Source organism: Cyprinus carpio, chromosome B24 (genome assembly GCF_018340385.1).
Source record: "Cyprinus carpio isolate SPL01 chromosome B24, ASM1834038v1, whole genome shotgun sequence".
Lineage (NCBI taxonomy): Eukaryota > Metazoa > Chordata > Actinopteri > Cypriniformes > Cyprinidae > Cyprinus > Cyprinus carpio.
The window spans coordinates 21,068,486-21,089,440 of NC_056620.1; the positions used below are offsets into that span (position 1 = coordinate 21,068,486).

Genomic DNA, 20,955 nt, shown 5'->3' on the forward strand with positions numbered 1-20,955 from the left:
TGTTGGTGATGGAGGTCAGCAAGGTTCTGACGTTTGTGATGGTAATGTGAATCGCATACAAAGACGAGACACTGAAAGAGTCAGTCTAAGTCAGTAAGCAACCAAAAGATCATTTTACCGCCATTTCTGAGTTCCTGAGGAATTCAGGAATAGATTGACTGGGATTCCCTGGGGATTTGAGTGTGTGTGAGTTGATCAATAAAAGCACAAAAGAGCTGATCGGCCAAAATGCATGAGCTGAGATTGAACGAAAAAAAAAAAAAAAACTAGAGGATGCACTAAGATTTGCAGGAAGACAAACCATACTGATTAGCAAAAACAATTGCACCAAAATCACACTTGCTTACAGGTAGGTAAATGGTAGCATGTCACGATTTAATGATAGTGCAATTGAGTGGCTCTGAAAAGCTGCCCTTTGACCTCCTGCCTTGACCCCGACTGACCCCTGAGTCTGTGTTGTCAGAGATCATTAGTCAAACACACACACACACACACACTGGCCGACTCACACAAAGATCACTTGTCCGAGTGTTTCATTTATCTAATTATCAGCCAATCAGAAAACAGGCTGTGCCGCATTTTTTGAAGATGTGAAAGAGCCTCACACACATGCATCAGCACACCTACACACTCTCTGCTCTGCTTGCCTTGTGTTTTGTGCTCAGAAGATGTATATAAACAGTCAAAAACACAATCAACTACATCCCAAGCTTAACACTGCATTTATTTTCATTTCCCCTCATATTTAGGTTTTCACTAAATCAACCTAAAATGATTTTTTTTTAGATAGTTTTGGAGACTCAGAAGGTTGTTTCTGTACAGTTCTTTACTCTGTATAAATCTAGACTCAAACGAATCAGTAGTTGTCATACAGTAAAAGTATAGAGCTATAAAATGAATATGTATAGCAGTTCAGATCAATTGAGATTAGGAACATTTTATCTGAGATTGATTCTAGATACCTTGGCAAATCTGAGCACATTTTAAGACATTATAGAGATTTTTAATAACTTTAGAGTAGGCATATGAGAACCGTAATCTTCTTTTTTGTTTTATTTTGCATCTGAGAAGCATAAATGAAAGTTTTTTTTTTTAAATGTAATTTTTTTTATTATTGTTTTTATTGTGTTTGTGTTCTTTGTTTTGCATGTTTGTATGTCTATTCTGATACTTGATTTTAATATATATATATATATATATATATATATATATATATATATATATATATATATCTATATATATATATATAATAAATGTATTTATTAGGCTATATAGAATTTTTTCTCTCATTTTAACGTTACTTTCCCATCTTTTTCACTACAAGAAAACCTGTTTTTAGAGAACAAATGTTTCAAAAGGACTTGATGGGTTTGTTCATTGAACACCAATTACTGGACAGACTTTAAGCTCTTCAAAGGATCTTCATCATTAGTGTAGAGTTACACACTGAGACTCGTATAATGTAGCAGTGGGAGACGGACATGCGACTGTAAAACACTGAATATCCTCATCAACACAAAGAGCTTCATTTTAAGAGACATTTACAACAGCAAGTTGATTTTGAGAAATAAAAGTCATGATAACATGATTCTTGAGCAGCAAATCAGCATATTAGAATGATTTCTGAAGGATCATGTGACACTGAAGACAGAAATTTTACCAGTATGTTTTATTCTTAATCATTAATTGAAAATGTGAATGAGAAGTGCAGTCCACCACATTACAACTGTTTAAATGATCCTGATGAATGTCCTGACAGCTGGAAACCCTTCGGTGATAAAGTTTGACAGCGAGGTTTGTTCTGGTGGAACAACAGAGAATTTCAGATGTTCGACTCTCTTGCGCCCTCGTTTTCTGCCTGTTATTCCTTCATTCGGCCTCTTGTGCGAGTGACTGACTCTATTGTCATTGATACATTGTAAATCAGTACATTTTGGAGGGAAACCGATAGCACATCTGTGACACACACACACTGTGCCCTCAGGGTCAAACCCCTGTCTGACCAGACACAACAGTGTGTGTGTGTGTGTGTGTTTGAGGGTGTGTTTTGTGTCTCTGACTCGACAAGAAGTTCCCTCCAAAATTTCTATTCTCATTCATCGGGCCGGCTGCTTCCCTCAGGGGCTAAACACACACTTTAGACGGCGGTTTGTGTGTGTGTGTGTTTGTGTGTTTAGCCCAGCCCCGCAGGAGCTCACCGCTGCAGACACAGCAGGGAGAGATGCCTCCTGCACTCGTCCTGAAAACACCACTGAAAAGATTGCAAACTGAAAGAGAGTCTCTTTGTCACATTTACAATGTACAAGAGTGGAAACTCAATTGACTTGACTTGTTGTGCTGTGTGAACCGTTTACTACAAACAAATACATAAATAAATCAGGAATTTTTAGTTTAAATGAAGTCCTATGCAGGTCTGGAAGTTGTTTCAAAGGAAAAATATAATAGAAATGTGTAATTTATGATGAAACTATAGTCAGACTCGGTCATCTCAGGCGCATATAATTTGCTTTTTTGACCAACTACTAAAGCTGTATTTTGCATAACAGTTTTAAAGCATTTAAAAATGCATCGTTTTTAATTATAATACATGCAGATGTCATGTTAAATTAGAGACTAAATGGTATATTTGTACTATACAAAATTAATTTGTTACACCAAAGAACGATTCAAAAAAATGTCATGCAAAATATACATAACAACACTTGCATTTAATCTTATATTTAAGTATATTATTTGTGTTTTCATTCCTATAAATAGTTTGTATAAATGGAAATATGAAATAGGATAAAAAAAGGCATGCATATTGTCAACTACTTTTTTTATCTTTATTTATTAATTTTAACTTTAAAACATCACTTTTCTAAGAAAAGTGTTCTTTCTAAGAAATTTGCTGTGAATGTTCTTCTTATTGGTTCTCAAAGTTCAGTTTTAGAAATTGAGTTTTTCCTAATTATTGGAAGTGTTCTTCTTAATTATCCGAGCGCAGATGCATCAAATTAGAAATAATTGTGAGAATGTAAACTGAAATTGTGACTACGGGCAGGGTATTCGAACCTTAGATCAAAAAAACGTTGCAACAATTATTATGAAAATAAAAAGTTATTTGTTGAACAAAATTAATTACCCAAAGAATAGAAATCGATATGTACCCAAAAAGGAATGGTCATGCAGAAATACTTAACAACACTTGCATTTAATCCTATATCTTCAGAGTATAACATTAATGGTATGTTTGGAAGTGATTTCTCACTTCTCACTTTATATGACTCGTAGTTGTATAAAATAGATCAATAGTCGAAATAGGATACAATTGCGCAATGCATAATTGAATCTAAAACATACTTGTCTAGATCATCTTTGTCTTATTTATTAATTTTAAACTTAAACACTTAGTGAATTTTTAGAGGTGTAGAAATTTGCTGTGCATGTTCTTCTTATATGGTTTCTAAGTTCAGTTTTAGAATTGAAGTTTCTCCTCTATTGGAGCCTTAGTTGTGTATGTTGCTACTGGTGTTCGCAAGTCGTTCTGCAATATGCATCAACCCTTGGTGTAATTAGGTGTTGTTAAGGGTACTTATGGGGAGGTGGGCTTCGCCATGGTTCGCTTTGTCATAGTAAGTTCTTTACTATCATCCTCTGATTATCATCATGTTTCCTCTAGGTTCTCAGATCAGTGGTATCTTAATCCCACTATCATACGTATGTGACCCTTGTTCATGGGTGTCACATCAAGGCTTTCTATGAGGGACAGCTGTAGCTTTTGTTCTAAATTGGCGAACTCGATGCTTAGAGTTTCAGAGTATCATATTAATTTGAATGATGCATGATAATCAACGTCTATTCAGTGTTGTGTGAATTGCACATCTCGCGCGAGAGTCTTAACAATGAATGAGTGAAAGCGCTTTTAGGCTCTATATCCGTGTTGTGTGTGTGGCGCTGTGGTGTGTCTAAGTGTTTTGTTGGACGTGGGCTCATGTTTTTAAAATAGTAATGTACGCTCCCTATTTACAAAAAACATTTTGAGTTGGCAAAAAAATCTTGTCTTAATTAGAGGTGTCCTAAAGCTTATATTATTAAACACATTATAAACCATATAAAGAGATTCTGTTCTCCCTATAGTGATATGGGCTCTCCTCACCCATCTGTGTTTCCATACTTTTTTGTCTGCCTGCCAGCTTCAAATGTGAATGAAAATTCTGATCTTCAGTTCCTGTTTTTCGCGGGGGTTGTGTTTAAAAGTTGAAGCTGTTTTGTCAAATTAAAGATGTGCACTCCTCAGGTTGTGGATCTTTAATAATTCTAGGGATAAATTGTAACTTTTTTCCTCATAATTGATGTGACTGTTGACAGCAGAAATTTTTAAGAATCCAATCGTCTTGACGCACATAAGGCAGTTTAATTTGAAGTCCCTGAGATTTGATACAAAAAAAATGATAATACTGAACAAGTTGGCATTATATTTCTTCCTTGCAGTTTTGTTTTTATGTATCCCATAAAAGGCCAACCCACATTAAGAATAAGAGTACCTTTTACTTTCACAAATTTGTCAACACAAGCCTTTTTTTCTTTTCGTATCAGTTTTGTTGTATATATATATTCCTTTTTTTTGCAGAATTGTAAAGAAAAAATATTATGTGTGACACTGATTATACTTATGACTTTGGTTCTAATTGGAACCTTTGAGTTTAAGAGCGTATCATTTAATTTCAGCCCTCTCTCTGTGTTGTTGGTGTGTCAAGTGTGTGTGGATGGGTGGTGGAGGTGCGGGGCCTCATGTTTTACGAGAGAATCGCCCTTGCTCACGCATTACTAGTGAATGCTATCCACACATGTTTGAGTTCAAAGCGGTGGGTATTTCTATGATGCACAGTGGTGTTTTTAATTCTTATTAAAGTTGTAATTATGTGATGCACGCATGTTCTTTGTTGGCAAAAGTTGTATATAGTGTGTAATTATATGTGCACAGTGTGTTTTAATTCTAATAAAGTTGTAATGATGTGGTTTCAAGAATGTGTTTGTTTTATTTTGGAATTAAAGCTTTTTTCTCATATTTCTTTTTTTCTTTTTTTCTGAATTATAGAAAAAAAGTAAAGAATTTTGAGGATTGTTTATACTTTATCTCATAATTTTGAGTTTATCTTGCTATTCTTAGAATTCTGAGAATGTCTGAGAATTGTGGGATAAAAAGTTGCAATTTGTTTTTTTAATCCCATTGCATTATTTTTATGCATAAATTTGTTTTAGGTTTTTTCTATATATATATTTTTTTTTTCTGTTGTAAAAAATATTAGTCAATATTATATAAATATTATCAAATATTATTTTCACTCAAAAAACAAACAAAAAACCATCTTCTGTCATTATGTATGTTACTTCATAATTTTTGACCAGAAATAATGATCAGACAAAGGCATTTTCACACAAAACTTAATCATCAGGGTCTAGGGTTTGTCCAAATCACTAACCCTAAATATGATCACTAATAAAAGGGCTGCTTGTCTTAGCAAGCTTCACTAATAAAGCAGTGTGAATGCTCGAGCGGTGTGACTGAAAGCGTCTCTCCAGGGCAGGGAGTTTTTATACACCCCCTTAAACAGGAAACATTAATTAGAGGGTGTGTGTGACCTTTGACCCCGCAGCTGAGGGCAGGAGTGACCCCTCGCTAGTACAGGAAGGATAAACTCTTGCCTAAACGCACATGACTGATGCACGCTAACAGGTCGTCGCTCTACAGTCAATTAACACTTTGATACTTATGAAAGAGTGTCAGTGAATGAAGCATCCGTCACATTCTGTCAGGCTGCCAAAGTGCAAACACAGTGTAACTGTGGGACTTTTGTGTGTCCTGCTCAGTGAAGTGGCAGCTCTTGTTCAGATTAGCAGGATTACCTGAAACTGTGCCAACTTCTCTCTTTCCTTCCTCCAGTTTTCAAGGAAACAGTCTGTGTGCAAAAGTTCAGAAGCATGAATGTGTCAGGGTTGGGGAGGTTATTGTGCGTGCTTTTGCTTAGCAATGCTTTGAGGCCCAAATCTGAGCACTTTGGGGATATGCTCAACTGGAAAAAGTCATTTTAATGGCAAAAGTTTTCTTTTTGGGTAAGAAGTTTTGTTTTTTTTTAAGATATTGAGTTTTTTTTTTGATTTATTCATTTACATGAGTGTGTGCATTTGTTTTGCTTTCAGGTTGCTTTTCATTTCCAAATGTAGTCCTCGCTAATTAAAAGATCTAAAAATGGCCTTAATTAAAATCTAGAATGTGTCCACAAGTACAATAATATCTAAAATCAGCTGCTTTCAGTGCAGCCAATAATGCTTAAATGGAAAATAGCATTAAAAAATGTTTTAAAATGGCTTAAAATGTGGAAAATGAGTTTGATTTAGAGAATAGAAATATTAAATATTATTAGTTCAGTATAAAAATAATAAAATATATATCAAAGGATAATTCACACAATAAATAGCAAATGTGCTTAGCATTTTAACATTTACATTCATGTTCATGACTTTTTTTGGCAGGGTTATTTTAGTATTTTTATATAATGTTTATATATTATATTGAAAATTAGCTTTTATTTGTATTTTTCCCAGATAGCCCAAATAAACAAATAAACACATTAAACATTTAATTTTAGTTAACTGTTAATTTTAGTTTAAGTTTCAGAAATGTTGTTATATGATTCTTATATATTTAAAAAAAGAAGAAAGAAAATACTGTTACAGCCTTTATATAATTTCATGTTTATTCAATGTGTAATTTGCCATTTCTTTGTATTTAACTGTGAAATTTACTAGCAATTTTTGAGACACTTTTTTTTTGTGTAAATAGCTTTATTATTATTTTTAGTTTAAGTAATTTTAGTAATTTACTTATTTACTGTTTCTCTATAGTTAGTTTCTAAGACAACATTTCCAGTTTAAATCTAATATGTTTTTATTATATTTTACTTTAATTACAGACAATTATTTTTAAAGATTTTTACACAACAACACCTAAGGGATCTTTAACTTATACAGTATGTCCCAGGCTTTTTCCTCATTAAAAGTCATTTTATTCACAATATAGATTTTAATGCTTTTCACTTGTCCCAAACCCACAGTGTAAGTCATAAAGTGACAATCTATAAAGTGCAACAGCTGGATTGAATTGAATTGAACTTTTCACCCATTCACTGCTGAGGAAGGGATGTAAATGCTACATTTCTCCAAATCTGTCCTGGTGAAGAATCAACCTATCTACATGCATAGCCTGCAGAATGAGTCAATTTTCAGCAAATTTTCACTTTTGGGTGAAAGTCCTGTGGGTTTATTTTAAGCCCAAGACACACTGCATGATTTTAGCAATCCTGTAAGATCATTGCATGTCACACTGTGTGGCACGGATCTGATAACTTTGCTACGACATGTGCAGAGATTGTCATACTAAGCTTCTAGTGGCTTTGACGTGTGTGTAGACTGTACGATACGTCGCACATTACTTTAGAAGAATTAAACATCATCAGTGGTAAACAAAAACAGCATGATGAATCTCACTTGAGCAGTTTTTATGTGTGCTGAAAAAAAAAGAAAGAGGAAGGCACAAGAGCTTGAGGTAAGCAGTTTTATGTTTTAGTGCCATGTTGTGTTGATTTCGTGTCACATTTTTATTGGCTGGTCAGTAAACGTGGATTGTAGCAGCAAACACACTGTGCGATGATCACGCTGTATTTTTGACACTGTCAGGAAATGATCGTTTGCTATCTTTGGTTATCAAATCACTGACTGTGTAACGATGCCAATCTTTCGTCTGGGACAGTTGATAATCATGCTGTGTGTTTTGGGCTTTATAGTATAAATACTAGCTCACGTGCTCCATGTGGTTTCTCTAAAGTCTGTAAATGAAGTTGAAAAAGTTATTTATGAAGTTCAGCATGTCATTAACAAATCAGATTAAAACAGTGACCAGGTGTACTGATTCAGGCCCATTGATTAAAGGACTTGATTAGCTGGATCAGGTGTGGTTAATTAAGGTTGAAGCTAAACTCTGCAAAGCTATGGCACTTTGAGTTGAGTATTTATTATTAAGTTTTTTTTTTTTTTGCTAACCACCAATAAATAGAAGAAGGAACCCCTTCTCCTAATCGAATAGCTTTTCTGTCATATAAGATCTACTTAACATTGTAAGTATTAACATTGTGTTTTTGGCCTGGTTTCACTGGCAGAATTAGGCCTTAGTTAAATTAGGCCATTTGAGTTTTTTTTTTTTTTTTTTAAATGTGCCTTATCTTGATACAAATGAATGGCATTGACATATTTTAAGAATTGTTAGTATGAGTTACTTTTAGTTAGAAAAGCTCAAACATGCATTTTAGTCTGGGATTAAGCTTAAGCCTTGTCTGTTAAAAGTAATGTTTTACTTTGACACTTTTGAAATGTGATATTTAATTTAACAATGGAGCAGTGAAGAACTGATCAATTAACCTAGGAGTAATGTTACTACAATATTTTTTTTTTTTATTTATTTATTTTTTTTTTTTATTTTTTTTTTTACCAGTCAGAGGAGATACCACATTTAAATGCAGTCCTTGCAGACAATATTATTATGATTTTATTTATTTATAAATAAATGCAAAGTGCAATCATTTAATTCTTCTTCAGACCTGAAGCATGATGTTGATGCCAGTGGTTTCATTTTTCTGTTTTTTTTTTTTGTCTCTATGGGCTACTGAAGGTACCACATTTTCAATAATTGAGCATTTGGATTATTTTTTTTTTTTTTTTTTTTTTTTTTTTTTTTTTTTTTACAGTTTTATTCTTTTTTTTTTTTTTTTTTGGGCCTCAGTGGTAAAGTGCTTCTGTTTCCAACCAAGTCTAACACCAGTTATGTTAAACTCACTCCTGAAAAGCCACTGAGGCTTTCAGCGTTTACTCTCTGCATGCGTGTCGCGACGGAGCTCCGGGGCGAGAGGGAGATCATTCTGTTCGCCTACCGTACACCTGAGGTTGATGAACTCAACGTGTGGAGACGTAAAGATGGTTGTGTGTCCTTGATTATTCAGTTTAATGGCGACGAAGCATTTTTCCGTCTGCCTCCTCTCTCCACCTTCCAGACTCATCTGTGTGTCACCTGGAACTCTGCGACTGGTCTCACTGCCTTCTGGGTGGATGGACGTCGCAGTTTGTTCCAGATCTATAGAAAAGGTCACTCAATTCGTCCTGGTGGCACCGTACTGCTCGGCCAGGACCCTGATAGATATCTGGGTGCCTTTAACGCAGAGCAGAGCTTTGTGGGAGAAGTTACAGATGTGAAAATGTGGGCTCATGTTCTCTCTGGCAGTCAGATTAAGGCGGTTTATTCAAACCAGGAACCGCATGTGCCGAAGGGAAACGTGTTTGACTGGAACACCATCAAATATGACATTACTGGAAATGTGCTAGTGGTGCAAGATAACTGATTCTGATCCAGTGTAACATCTCATGGTCTCATCCACAGTTGTCAATTTCTATAATCTGTTCTGTTTATCTGTTTTAATATTTACAAAGCTGTAAGGGCTAACAAGTAGGTTAATAGTTCACAAAAGTAACCAGTAAAAGATCTCTGCATTACAACTGCAGTGTCCGTTCATAATTGTGAAAGAGGGGTGTGTGTGTGTAATTTACATTTGTCATTTAGCAGATGCTTTTATCCCAAGCTTCTCTCTCTTTATATAATGTATTTGTGAAAAATTAGACCATTTTTATCCAGAGACAGTGCTTTACTGTGTGAAAGTGATTTGCATCACTCATGTTTTGTCTTAGTTGTAATGGTATTTCCATCACAACCATAGACTGTTTAAAAAAAAAAAAAAAAAAATAACAACCAACATTTTGCAACTAAAAAAAAATATAGTTTTAATCAACTGTACTGTGTGACAACAGTCAATGAAGAGCCTGCGTTTTATAGTGAAAAAATTAAGTGAACCATGAGAATGCCACGTGTGTGTGTTTAAAGAAAATTTCTTTAAAAGTGCGCCGGAAACCAGAGCTGCGCGAGGAAAACATCTGCAGCGCCTCCTACTGCACTGCGATGGAACAACAAGCTCACTGAAGGCGCTCAAAGAAGACGATGCGTAAATTCTGTCAGAAATGTGCTTCTAATGCGTCTCATCTCTTGTGGCTCCAGATTGTGGCTTTAATTTCATTTTATATAACGCGACTGATGTGTTTGGGGAAACTTGGTAAGTTTTAGTAATGTAGAGGCGCTTACACTTACGCAGAGACGTGTTTAGAGTTATATATTCTGTTGTATCGGTGCAATAAGCCGTTTTTATATGTGAAAATATATCTAAAAAATGCTGGACCGCTTCATGTCCACTAGAGGTCGCGATTGAGCCTCATATTCCCCACAAGAATCCTTCGGTCAGCTTGATATTTAATTCACAAATGAAGGCTGTGAAGGCAAATTATTATCCTAAAGTGTACTAAATAATGAAACATTAAAATATTTCAGCGTTGAATAAACAGCCTGTTGAAATTTTCGTGTCGCATGTATTTACATGTAGGTTATTTGACGTTTACGGTTAAAAATATTTTCTAATGGTAATCAACAAATTAGTTTATATTTATGAATAGGCCTGTGTGTATGTATATATATATATATATATATATATATGTATATATATATATGTATATATGTATATATGTGTGTGTGTGTGTGTGTGTGTGTTTGTGTATTTATGTATTTTATCTGCATTAGCCTATTTCATTTCATTTAATAATGTAGATGATGTCCCATTTAGGTCCTTCAATGCCAAATTATATTTGTCTATAATAATTTTATTAAATCGGTGAACACTTGTTATTGAAGAAATGTATTCATATAGAGGTTTTAGACAATAGAACATATTTAGCAAAAATAAAGTTTTATTAATTTAATCCTTTAATGAAAAACTCTGAACACAATATAAGTAGATTGTAGATTGTTTTGTTTTTTATTATTTTGTAATTGTTTTTTTTTAACCTTTCACTCTTAAGTTACATATGTTTCTAACCATTTATTCTGGCAAATGTCAATCAGTTTAGTTATTTTACATTTGCTCTAGCCAACAAAATAATTATTCATAGGTTAAATGTGTATGTTTAAGTTTATTCTCTGTGCAGAATTGTAATAATAATCATGTCTGTGGTGACCAGCTGCATTTTGACACCTGTGTTTGTGGCAGGTGACCTTTCAGATGCATGTGTAAGAAAGCAGGTGAGAGGTTCGGGGCCGTTCAGGTTTTCTGTCTAGGGCCCGTCGGCCGTCTCGTCCCTGCAGCCTTGACCTTTGCGTGTGGAGGAGCTTCTTCTCAGGTACAGCTCATGGTCACAGTTCACCTTAACCACAGCAGAGCAACACGTCAGGATCAATACTGTACACCTGTAACCACTGTATCACCACATATTAGAGCAAACCACTTTACCCTACAGCCCTCCTAACCGAAGCATTAACCTCTTTCACACAATCTGTCCGCTTGTATCATGCAGTCATACTGTAAACTAAACTTCACCTAAATATTTTTTTTTTCACCACTGTTTTGCAATGCAGAAGCAAAGATATTCACACAAGCACTAAAATAATTTGAACATTTTATTTTTTATGCATCTTAAAAGAACACAAAATTCACACGGATGAAACAGTAACGTGAGTTTAGCAGTAGTTTTACTGTGTGAAACAATCATCTTATTTGCGTCTTATTTGAATGTTGATTATTTACAGAAGACAACAAGTCTTAAACATATGGAGGAACTGAGTGAATAAATGCAAAATAAATAAAATGTGACATATAAACTACATATATTACAAACAAATATATTAAATAAAGTTGTAGTAACCTTTTTTTTTAAAACCAGGGTTTGATTTTCATCTTCATTCTGTACATGGATTTTACTTTAATTAACCATAATTCATTAAATGATTTTGAACATTAAATCAGTGCATGTATTTTGTCCTCCATCAGTTCTTTTTGGCATAAGCTGCTTGATTCTTCATATCTGTAGCTTCTTTTCCACAGTTTATTCTGTAAAGCATATAGTGTTTTATATACGTAGTGTTACTCTGGGTTGAGTTGGTTATTCAAAAAAGTCTCTTCTACTCACCAAAGGTTCAAATTTATCTGATCAAAAATACAGTAAAAACAGTAAAATTGCAATATATTACTGCAATTTCAAATAACTGGTTTCTATTATAATATATCTTAAAATGTAATTTATTCCTGTGATTTAAAGCTGTATTTTCAGCATCATTACCCCAGTCTTCAGTGTCACACGTTCCTTTAGAAATCAATCTTATATGCTGATTTGCACATTTCTGATTATTGTCTTTTTTTGAAAACGTATATTTTTGCAGAAACTGATAGATTTTATTTTTCAGGATTTGTTTATGCATAGAAAGTCATAAAAAATAGCAGTTATTTGAAATTGAATCTTTTGCAGTTTTTACTGTCATTTTTGCTCAGTAAAAGTATTGATTTCTTTCAAAAAAAGAATTGTGTCCAAACGTGTAAGTATGTAAATGATGTAAGCTCTTGCTTATTTTTCTTGTTCATCTTCGCTACACCAGTGTGTCGGTGGTTGTTAGGGTGGTGGGATAGGGCGTGTCGTGTTGTTATGTTTGGTGGACGGTGTTTTGTTTGTTTTTTTGGAGAGGAGGAGGATTGTTTAGTCTTCACACTTCGTGGTTCTGCTGTGCCACAGAGCTTCAGCCGTCCCAGGCCGAATCGCCAGCCCGCCGTCGGACAGCACCTCTGTCTTCACCACAGGCTCCTGGAATGAATTGAGTTTCATCAGCACATCCAGAGAGCACTTCGGCCTTTCTTTAACACTGCTTCCTCGCTCCGCCGCATCTCCGTTGTATTTATCATCCTCCTCTTCCTCCTCCTCTTCTTCCGTCTCGGAGCAGTTTTCATCTCCTGTGTCTTTTGTTTCTCCTAGAATGTCTCCAGCTGCGTTCGTGATTCCTGCCTGGTCTTTCTTGACAGATAGATCGAGTGGCCCTTCGTTGGAGCGGGCCGTGTGCTCCAGCGCCTGTTGAATGTGCGACAGCTCTGACCGGATCTTTCCCAGGTGCGCCCACAGGTGGCACTGCTCCGGCAGAGACGCGGCGCGCTGCTCTGTGTTCTGGTACTCCTGCAGTAACGTGCTGAAGTCCTGCAGGAGCGCAGCTGCCGGGTCCGCATCTCTCTCCATTCCTCTCTGTCTCGCCTCCAGCTGCTCAGACATATGCGGCGGGGACGAGACGTCACTGCGGGGGCTGTGAAAACACAGTTTAATTGTATCTAAATACCATTCATCAACTCCACCCTGAGCGTGTAGTACATAGAGAGAGAACAGTCAAGCAAGACATCCCAGATATAATGCATCTGGAGTGTATATTTATATATCGATGCTATGTATCTGGGATGTCTGTTTCTGGTATGTCAGTATGAAAAAAGACAGTCTTATAAAAATAAAAGACAAAAAGTAGGTTATGTATTCATTAAGAATTAATTCGAATAATAATAATAATATATATATATATATATTCAACATATTTATTTTAGTTTTTAATATAGCTAAATGTAATTTTAATAGAGTGTGTGTGTTTTATGTATGTATGTATGTATGTATGTATAATACTGCATATATAACTCATTATTTCAATAGAATTATAAGGCACATAATTCATGTAAAATTTTAATATTATAAATATATCTATAAATAAAAATTATATATAAAAATATAATATATAAAATTATAAACAAAAAACTATATATACAAAATTTTATATATATATATATTACATTTTTATAATTTTGTATATATAATTTTTTAGATTTGTAATTTTATAGATTGTAATATTTTTTATATAATTTGTGTGTGTGTTATATATATATGTATATAGATATATATATAATATATTTATATAGATATATATAATATATATATATAATATATATATATATATATGGAGAGAGAGCGGTTAGGGTTATGTGATTATTATAAATTTTATTATTATTAATAATAATACAATACATATATAAATTTTTATTAATACAAATATATTATACTTATTATTTATTGATTTAATATATATGTATATTTATAATACAACAGGTTTTAAAGAAAGTCCTGTCATCTTACCTGTTGTGTATTGGCAGCCTGCTGGACATCAGGGAGGCGATGGACGTAGATTTGTGAGGATTTTTCAGAGAATCGAGGGCAAACTCAAGAGCTGGTTTCTTCTCTCCTGGTGCACCATGGGAGTCCACAGACATCGCTGTCCTCTTCAGACTTTGCTCTCTGATGAAGGAGGCATCCTGCTGCCAGCCGCTCTTCCCTTCCCTGGACCGTATCCTCTCCTTTACGCTGCGACTCGGTTCTGGGGAGGAACAGGAGGGCGACGGCCAGGCCGCGGGCGAGGATGTGGGCCGCAGGGCCGGGACCTTCCACAGGTTGAGTTTGGGAGGGTATGTAGGGGCCGGCAGGCTTACTGTTGGCGGTTTGATGAGCTTTCCAGTCTCAGAGGACGTCGAGGAAGGTGTCGCTCCGAAAGTGTGCTCGCACAGGAAAGGGTAATACAGGTGAGGAGGAAGTAAAGAACGCTCTGAGTGTCTTTGTGCATGGGTTGATGCCAGGAATGGCAGCGGTGCGCTTGTGTTCGCTGTACTCGCAGGTAAGCTAAGTGCTGGATTTAGATATGAAAGGAGTCCAGGAGCCAACGGATATCCAACGCCGAGCAAAGACAGATTGAAACCCGGTGTGTCTGGGCATTCGATTTGACCTGTTGATGCCGGTGGAGGATAACACGGCAGAGAAGACGCCACCGGATCTGATTTGGGCTTCGCACCAGACGTCTGGTTGCTTAAGATGCGCCATTGCTCCGAAAGCAACGCTGCTGGTCCAGACAGACATGTTTTGGACAATCTATAGTGTCTGAGTTTTGACTCCACTTCGACCGAACGTGCTCGCAAAAGTTGCTCCTCGAGCGAGAACACATCGGCCATCACGAGTTCGGCTTCTTGCTTTGATCGCTTGCTTCCTCTCGAATCCATAGATTCAGGATTCATAACCGTCGATGCACTGGTCTCCACAACCTCTTCGTCTTTCTCTGCTTCTCTTTCAGATTTTCCTTTCTCACCCTCCTCCAGACTCGCTGCCGAATGCGAGGGCTCGTCTGACATCGTGGCCCGCTCTGAGTGACCCTTAGCGGGGCTACGTGAGCGGACGCCGCCCTGCTGGAGCCGGAGCTGCTCTTTTTTATACGGCCAGTCGGACTCGATGAGCAGCGACAGGGAGTTCTTGCACAGGCTGTACTTCATGTGGTTGTACAGGTGTGATTTCTCCATGCATGTGAATGGACACTGGAAGCATTTGTAGTTGTAGGGTTTGCCCCAAGGCCTCGGGATGTAGTGTGGCTTTTTGGGCTTGCGCTCCTTGTGTTTACAGCCCACCTTACAGTCGTCCTTCGACATGGTGCGATATGAAAACAGTCACAAAACGGGTTTCTCTCAAAGCTGGATTTCTGAGGGGTTATATGTGTGTTTAAGGACAGGTTTGCATTGAGTGTGTGTTTGTAGGATGAATTGTGTGTGTAAACTTGCAAACTTGTATTTGGTTAGGACTGGGATCATGTGGGAATGCAGCCATCAGATTTCAGCTGTTGAGAAAATCAAGAAAATATGATTACATCTTTGATTATAAAATATTATTTCTTTAATCATTTAAAATATTTAAAATTGTTTTATATATATATATATATATATATATATATTATATATATATATTTATTTATTTATATATATATATATATATATATATATATATATATATATATAGATATATATATATATATAATATTTTTACTTATTGTTATTATTAAATTTAGAATTTTATCAACATTATTTTATCTATTTAATAATATTTTTAAATAATAAGTCAGGTCAATATTAAACAATTATATTATTTTAATAATTTAATAATATTTTAAAAGATTGTATTGAATAATTTAGAATATCATTACATGTAAAAAAATATTATTTTATTAAAGTAATCATATTTTAAATTGTAAAAATTTGAAAAAAGTTAAAAATCATGATTCTACTACAAAAGGTTAAAAAGCTTCAAATTTGGACACATTTGGAAATTGTTTTAAATGTAATTTAATAATTTAATAATTTTAAATTACATTTAAATAACAGTAAAAAAGGAATGAGTTTTTAGTGTAATATATATTTATAAATATAAAATATTTATAAATATATTTATAAATATTTACATTTTATGGTCAGAAAAGTGTGCCAGGTAACATCAATGTGGAACTCATGTTTTCAACCCATTTTAATTTCGTAATGTGAAATTAGACATTTATTGACTAAATGTAGAACCATGTATTAATTAGGATGTAAATTTATTAATTATAAATTGATTGGATGGTAAAAAGTGTCAGGTGGCTGTAAAAATGAGAAGGCGTGATGACTTAATAAAAATTTATTTGAGTTATTTTACATCATTTTGTAACATGTCATTAGAAAGTAAATCGAATCAGTTTGGATTTCACATAGACTTTAGCAAAGAGACATTGTGGTTTTCTCAGAAGTGCTGAAAGTCCTCTATCTGCCACCTTTCATTACGTCCAGTGTTGCAGCGGCGAGGTGTGTGTGTGTGTGTGTTTCTGGAGGCGGCTGCACCTGTGCGCGGCTCTCATGTTGACTGTAGTATTTACAGCAGGACCCTGAAGGTCAGCTGTAGGCACATCCTGACAAAGGGCAGAGGGACGCGAGGCTGCCCCCATGTATGTGTGTTAATGAGAGATTGGCATCACGCCCGCGGGGCATCGTTAGCGGAGGAATGTGGGTCAAGGCAGATTGACTGCTCTTTTACCCGCTCTATCAGTCCGTCCACGACCGTCATCTGTCTCTCTCTTACATTACACTGTATCTCGTCATTCCTGTGCACAGCCGCTGTGAGTGTTTCTTACTTTCTTTGTCTTCTACAATCAAAGAAAGAATGACTTTTATCCTACTTTTCAATGAATCAAATAAGGATCAACTTAATTCTTTAAGTTTTTCTTTGTCTTTTTAATTCAAATGCATGACTGAATTACTATTTTAGAGATTTGCTTTATATAATATGTTTTACTATTAAGTCAAGTGATTTTTTTCCCGTTTTATAGCACTTTTTTACGATTCATGTTTTGTTAATGCAATTTTAATGAACAATTATTACATAAAAGCATGCATTAAGGCCTCTAAAAAACTCTGATGAATAGAATTATTTTTCAAATTTGTTATATAAATGTAATTGTACTAATTAAGTTTAAGATATATTTTTGTTTTATTGTATTATTATATTTATATTTTACCTTCTGTTCCTGCTTATTTTAACATTAGTTTATAGAGCAACAAAAATAATCATCTTTATTTAAAAATTATTTTTAATAATTTAAAAAATATTTTTTTGTTGCTCTGACAGATATTTATTTTATTGACAGATGTTCCTTAATGAAAAATTATTTATACTTTGCAGTAAATAAATACGTAAAAATGTATTTTAAAGACATTGAAAAAACATTTTATATTTTTATTTATTTTCAAATGTTTCAATATAAGTTTTTAATATTTTAAATATTAACAATTAACAATCATAAGTCTGTTAACACCCTATCATGAGCAAAGATTATATAAAATTATATCTTACTATTCTATTTAAATACTTTTTCCTCTTACTCTTCTGTTTTATTAGAAAAGAATTTAAACTATTATACAGTTCAAAACTATTTAATTCACAACATTTCATTTCTACAGTCTTTCAGAAATAACCGACTAAACTGTAAGTTGGTGTAATTTAACTAATCATTTTTTATTATTAATAAAAGCATTAAGAACAGGGCACAGTGAAAGCAATTAAATTATGGCATAATTAAAAGAGAAGCACAAGAGACTAAGATATCACTCAAATGCCTCTCTATTATGATAAAAATACTCTTTATTCTTGATTATTTATTATTTGCTCCTGGCATTTTGCTTTGGGTGGAGAGAAAGAACAAAAAAAAAGAGAAGAAAATGAAGAAATAGACCAGATTACAGGCAGGAAATGAAGGGGAGGATGAAATGTCCCACTGTGAGGCATGAGTTTTGGTGTTCGTATCTCGGGGTGTTGAGACAATTAAAGCCTGAAGTCATTTCGGTTTAAAGAAGACGAGTGGCGATGAATTTCACCAAACTTTCATCTATTACAGCACTCAAGGAAAGAATGAAATCACATCTGCAACGATCTGCCGCAGTCTGTCTGTCTGCAAATCCTCCAGTGTTTTGCATGTTATAGATAATTCACAGGAACGTTGTGTGTGTGTGTGTGTGTGTGTGTTCGTATTGTGGTTACGTCCCCCTTCTCGACCCGTTCTCTGGTTTTAACTGGACATCAAACGCTGCTGTTAGCGTTAATCAATAAAATTATTTTAGAGTTGTTCTCACTGCGGGACATTCTTTGTGGTGTGTCAGTTTTAAGGCCCTCGGGGTTCGGTTGGACACTGGTCGATGACACTCGCATGAACACTCAGATCGTTGTGTGTTAAATATGTATTGTCTCGCTTAAATAGGGACGCTTGCTAAAAGCATCGACAAGCTGCGACAAATCCAAGAACTTGCAGGGCAAGCAGTGAACAAAACAGATGATTGATTGGAAAGCAAATCGTCTGTCTAAGATATATTGGCATGTAATGCATTTTAAAGTTTTAGGCAACTCTTATTTGAAAATATATCATTGTTCTTTTGTGTGAAGCACATGTGTGAATGTGATGTAATTTTGTGTGGACTCTGTGTGTGTGTGTGTGTGTGTGTGTATGTCGTACCTCCACAGTAGTTCAGCAGAAAGAACTGGATGGTGATGCATGATTTTTTCTCAATTTAACTCTTGATGAAGAATCTAGAAAATAAACAATATCTAAAGTTAATTTCAACTTTGACTGTCATATTTTATTTTAAAAATTTGTCAACATTTAATAAAAATGTTAAATGACAGTCTAATGTGCAAATGTCACTTAAAATGTTATTTTATTAAGTATTAATTTAAATGTAACAATAATAATAATAATAATAATAAATATAATTTAATAATTAAAATTAATTGTAAACAACAAGGCATTACTTTAGAAATTCTGTTATATTTTTTAAAATCCAATATGCATCCAATTTTAATGTTTATTAGCAATATAATAAAGCTTATTTTGTATTTTATGTCTTAATGTCTTAATGTATAGCATTCTTTCAAAGAGTCTGGAGCAAGATGTCAGACTTTAAACTCAAGGAAATATTTGATATATTTTTAAATAATTTTTGCATAGATGCACACTTTTCAATAAAAAGCTGTTGTTGTTGTTTATAGAAAAAGATACGGTTTGTTAAACACAAGTTGACCTTTTGTGACGGGACACTATATGCGGTAAGTTGTCACAAAGGAACTTATCATTCTACAGCCTGTAATAGATTTTTATAGCAACATTTAAAAAGAAGGACAAGTAGGAAATGCAAAACAGTCAATGAAACAACAGTTAAAAAAAAGATAAATGTTGTACTTAATTCAATGGCAGTTCAGCATTTGAAACCAATGTGACAACTTGCCCCAACATTAATCTGACAATGTGGCCCGATCGTTTTATGTTAAAAAAAAAACTTGTCTTAAGAACAGTTTTTTATTAAAATTTACTTTTGTAGTTTTACTTTGTATTTCAAGTGTAGTCTAATGGGCTTCAATTGTTCACAAACACTTATAACAAAAATATGACAAATATGGAATTTTAGTTTTGTGCATAGAATTCACAAAATGATTCTACTTTAGGACAGTTTTGAACTTGAAAACAAACACTCAAACTACTCCTAGATTGTGTAATTGGCCATTCTACTCAAAACCTTCGATATTGTAAGCTATATAACACATGTGAACCATGTGAGTTTTAATTCTACACATTTAGTATGCATTACCCATCATATGGATTACGGATTTTATCCTGCATTATTTTAATGACACATAATATAATCCCATACAGCTTGTTTTCAAAAAAAGGGAATCTAGACTTTTTCATTTACTTGTCAGCAGTTCATCTTACTCAGATGCACACCGCTGCACTCGAGACGTTCAAACACAGAAAGACAATCACACTAACTGCACATAAAGTGCTTAATCTGCTCTAAACTGCTCTTAACTCATACATCATAATAACTTTGATCTGCAGATAACGGCTTGACTTACCTGCTGCGTGTCTGTGTCATGTTCCGTTCCAGAGGCGGCCGGTGATGTGCGTTCGGGTGTTTTATGAGGGGAGAGCGATGCGCACACACACACACACACTCACACTCATACACACATGGATGAACAAGAGAGAGAGGCAGATATATATATTCTCTAGGAGGGATGCCTTGGGGCAGTACAATCAGGCACAGGCCCCTCCTGCCTCCCCTGCTATTGGCACAAGCTCAAATGGGTCCAAATTAGGAAACTGGCCCGGTACAGTCCATTAAGGTGAAGTCGAGACACTTCAGTCTCTCTGTACTGGGACAGTTTGCTTAATTGGGCTGGAGTGCAATTTAAAGTCACTGATGGAAACTTGAGCAGCCTTCTCACAGCACTTTATGGAATTGTGTCTGAGTTTAGTTTCAATTTAGTGTGTTTTATTGCCATAGCAATGACCTTTACATTTGTATTTCCAAAGCAGTATGAATATTGTGGTGCAAAGAAGTTTTATTAACCATTAAAATAAAGCATTAAACTAAATTAAAATGTAAAAAAATTAAATTAAATTAATTAAATTTCCCTAAGCAGTATTAAACAGTTTTTAACATTACCAATTTTAACAATTAAAATGAAACCATAGTTAAATTAAAATTAAATATTGCCCAAAACCACTGCAAAAAGCTTTACTAAAATTTAAATAAAATAAAATAAAATAAAATAAAATAAAATAAAATTTTATAATAAACATGATAA

At 34.5% G+C, this 20,955-nt stretch overlaps 2 protein-coding genes across 2 annotated transcripts; one reads left to right on the forward strand and one right to left on the reverse strand.

The window, feature by feature from the left end:
* Positions 1–8,006: 8,006 nt before the first annotated feature.
* On the forward strand, positions 8,007–9,585 carry LOC109089205 (pentraxin fusion protein-like). The gene is made up of 3 exons (XM_019103341.2): positions 8,007–8,156; positions 8,635–8,707; positions 8,809–9,585. Exons 2-3 carry the CDS (start codon positions 8,644–8,646, stop codon positions 9,429–9,431), a joined length of 687 nt encoding a protein of 228 aa, XP_018958886.2. The 5' UTR covers positions 8,007–8,156; positions 8,635–8,643; the 3' UTR covers positions 9,432–9,585.
* A 3,069-nt stretch (positions 9,586–12,654) lies between these two features.
* On the reverse strand, positions 12,655–20,454 carry LOC109089210 (proline-rich protein 35-like). Its single transcript, XM_042752253.1, has 4 exons — positions 20,221–20,454; positions 18,824–18,897; positions 14,116–15,631; positions 12,655–13,246 (listed from the first exon to the last, which is right to left on the reverse strand). The coding sequence occupies exons 3-4, from the start codon at positions 15,444–15,446 to the stop codon at positions 12,655–12,657; spliced, it is 1,923 nt and encodes a 640-aa protein (XP_042608187.1). The 5' UTR covers positions 15,447–15,631; positions 18,824–18,897; positions 20,221–20,454.
* Positions 20,455–20,955: the final 501 nt, after the last annotated feature.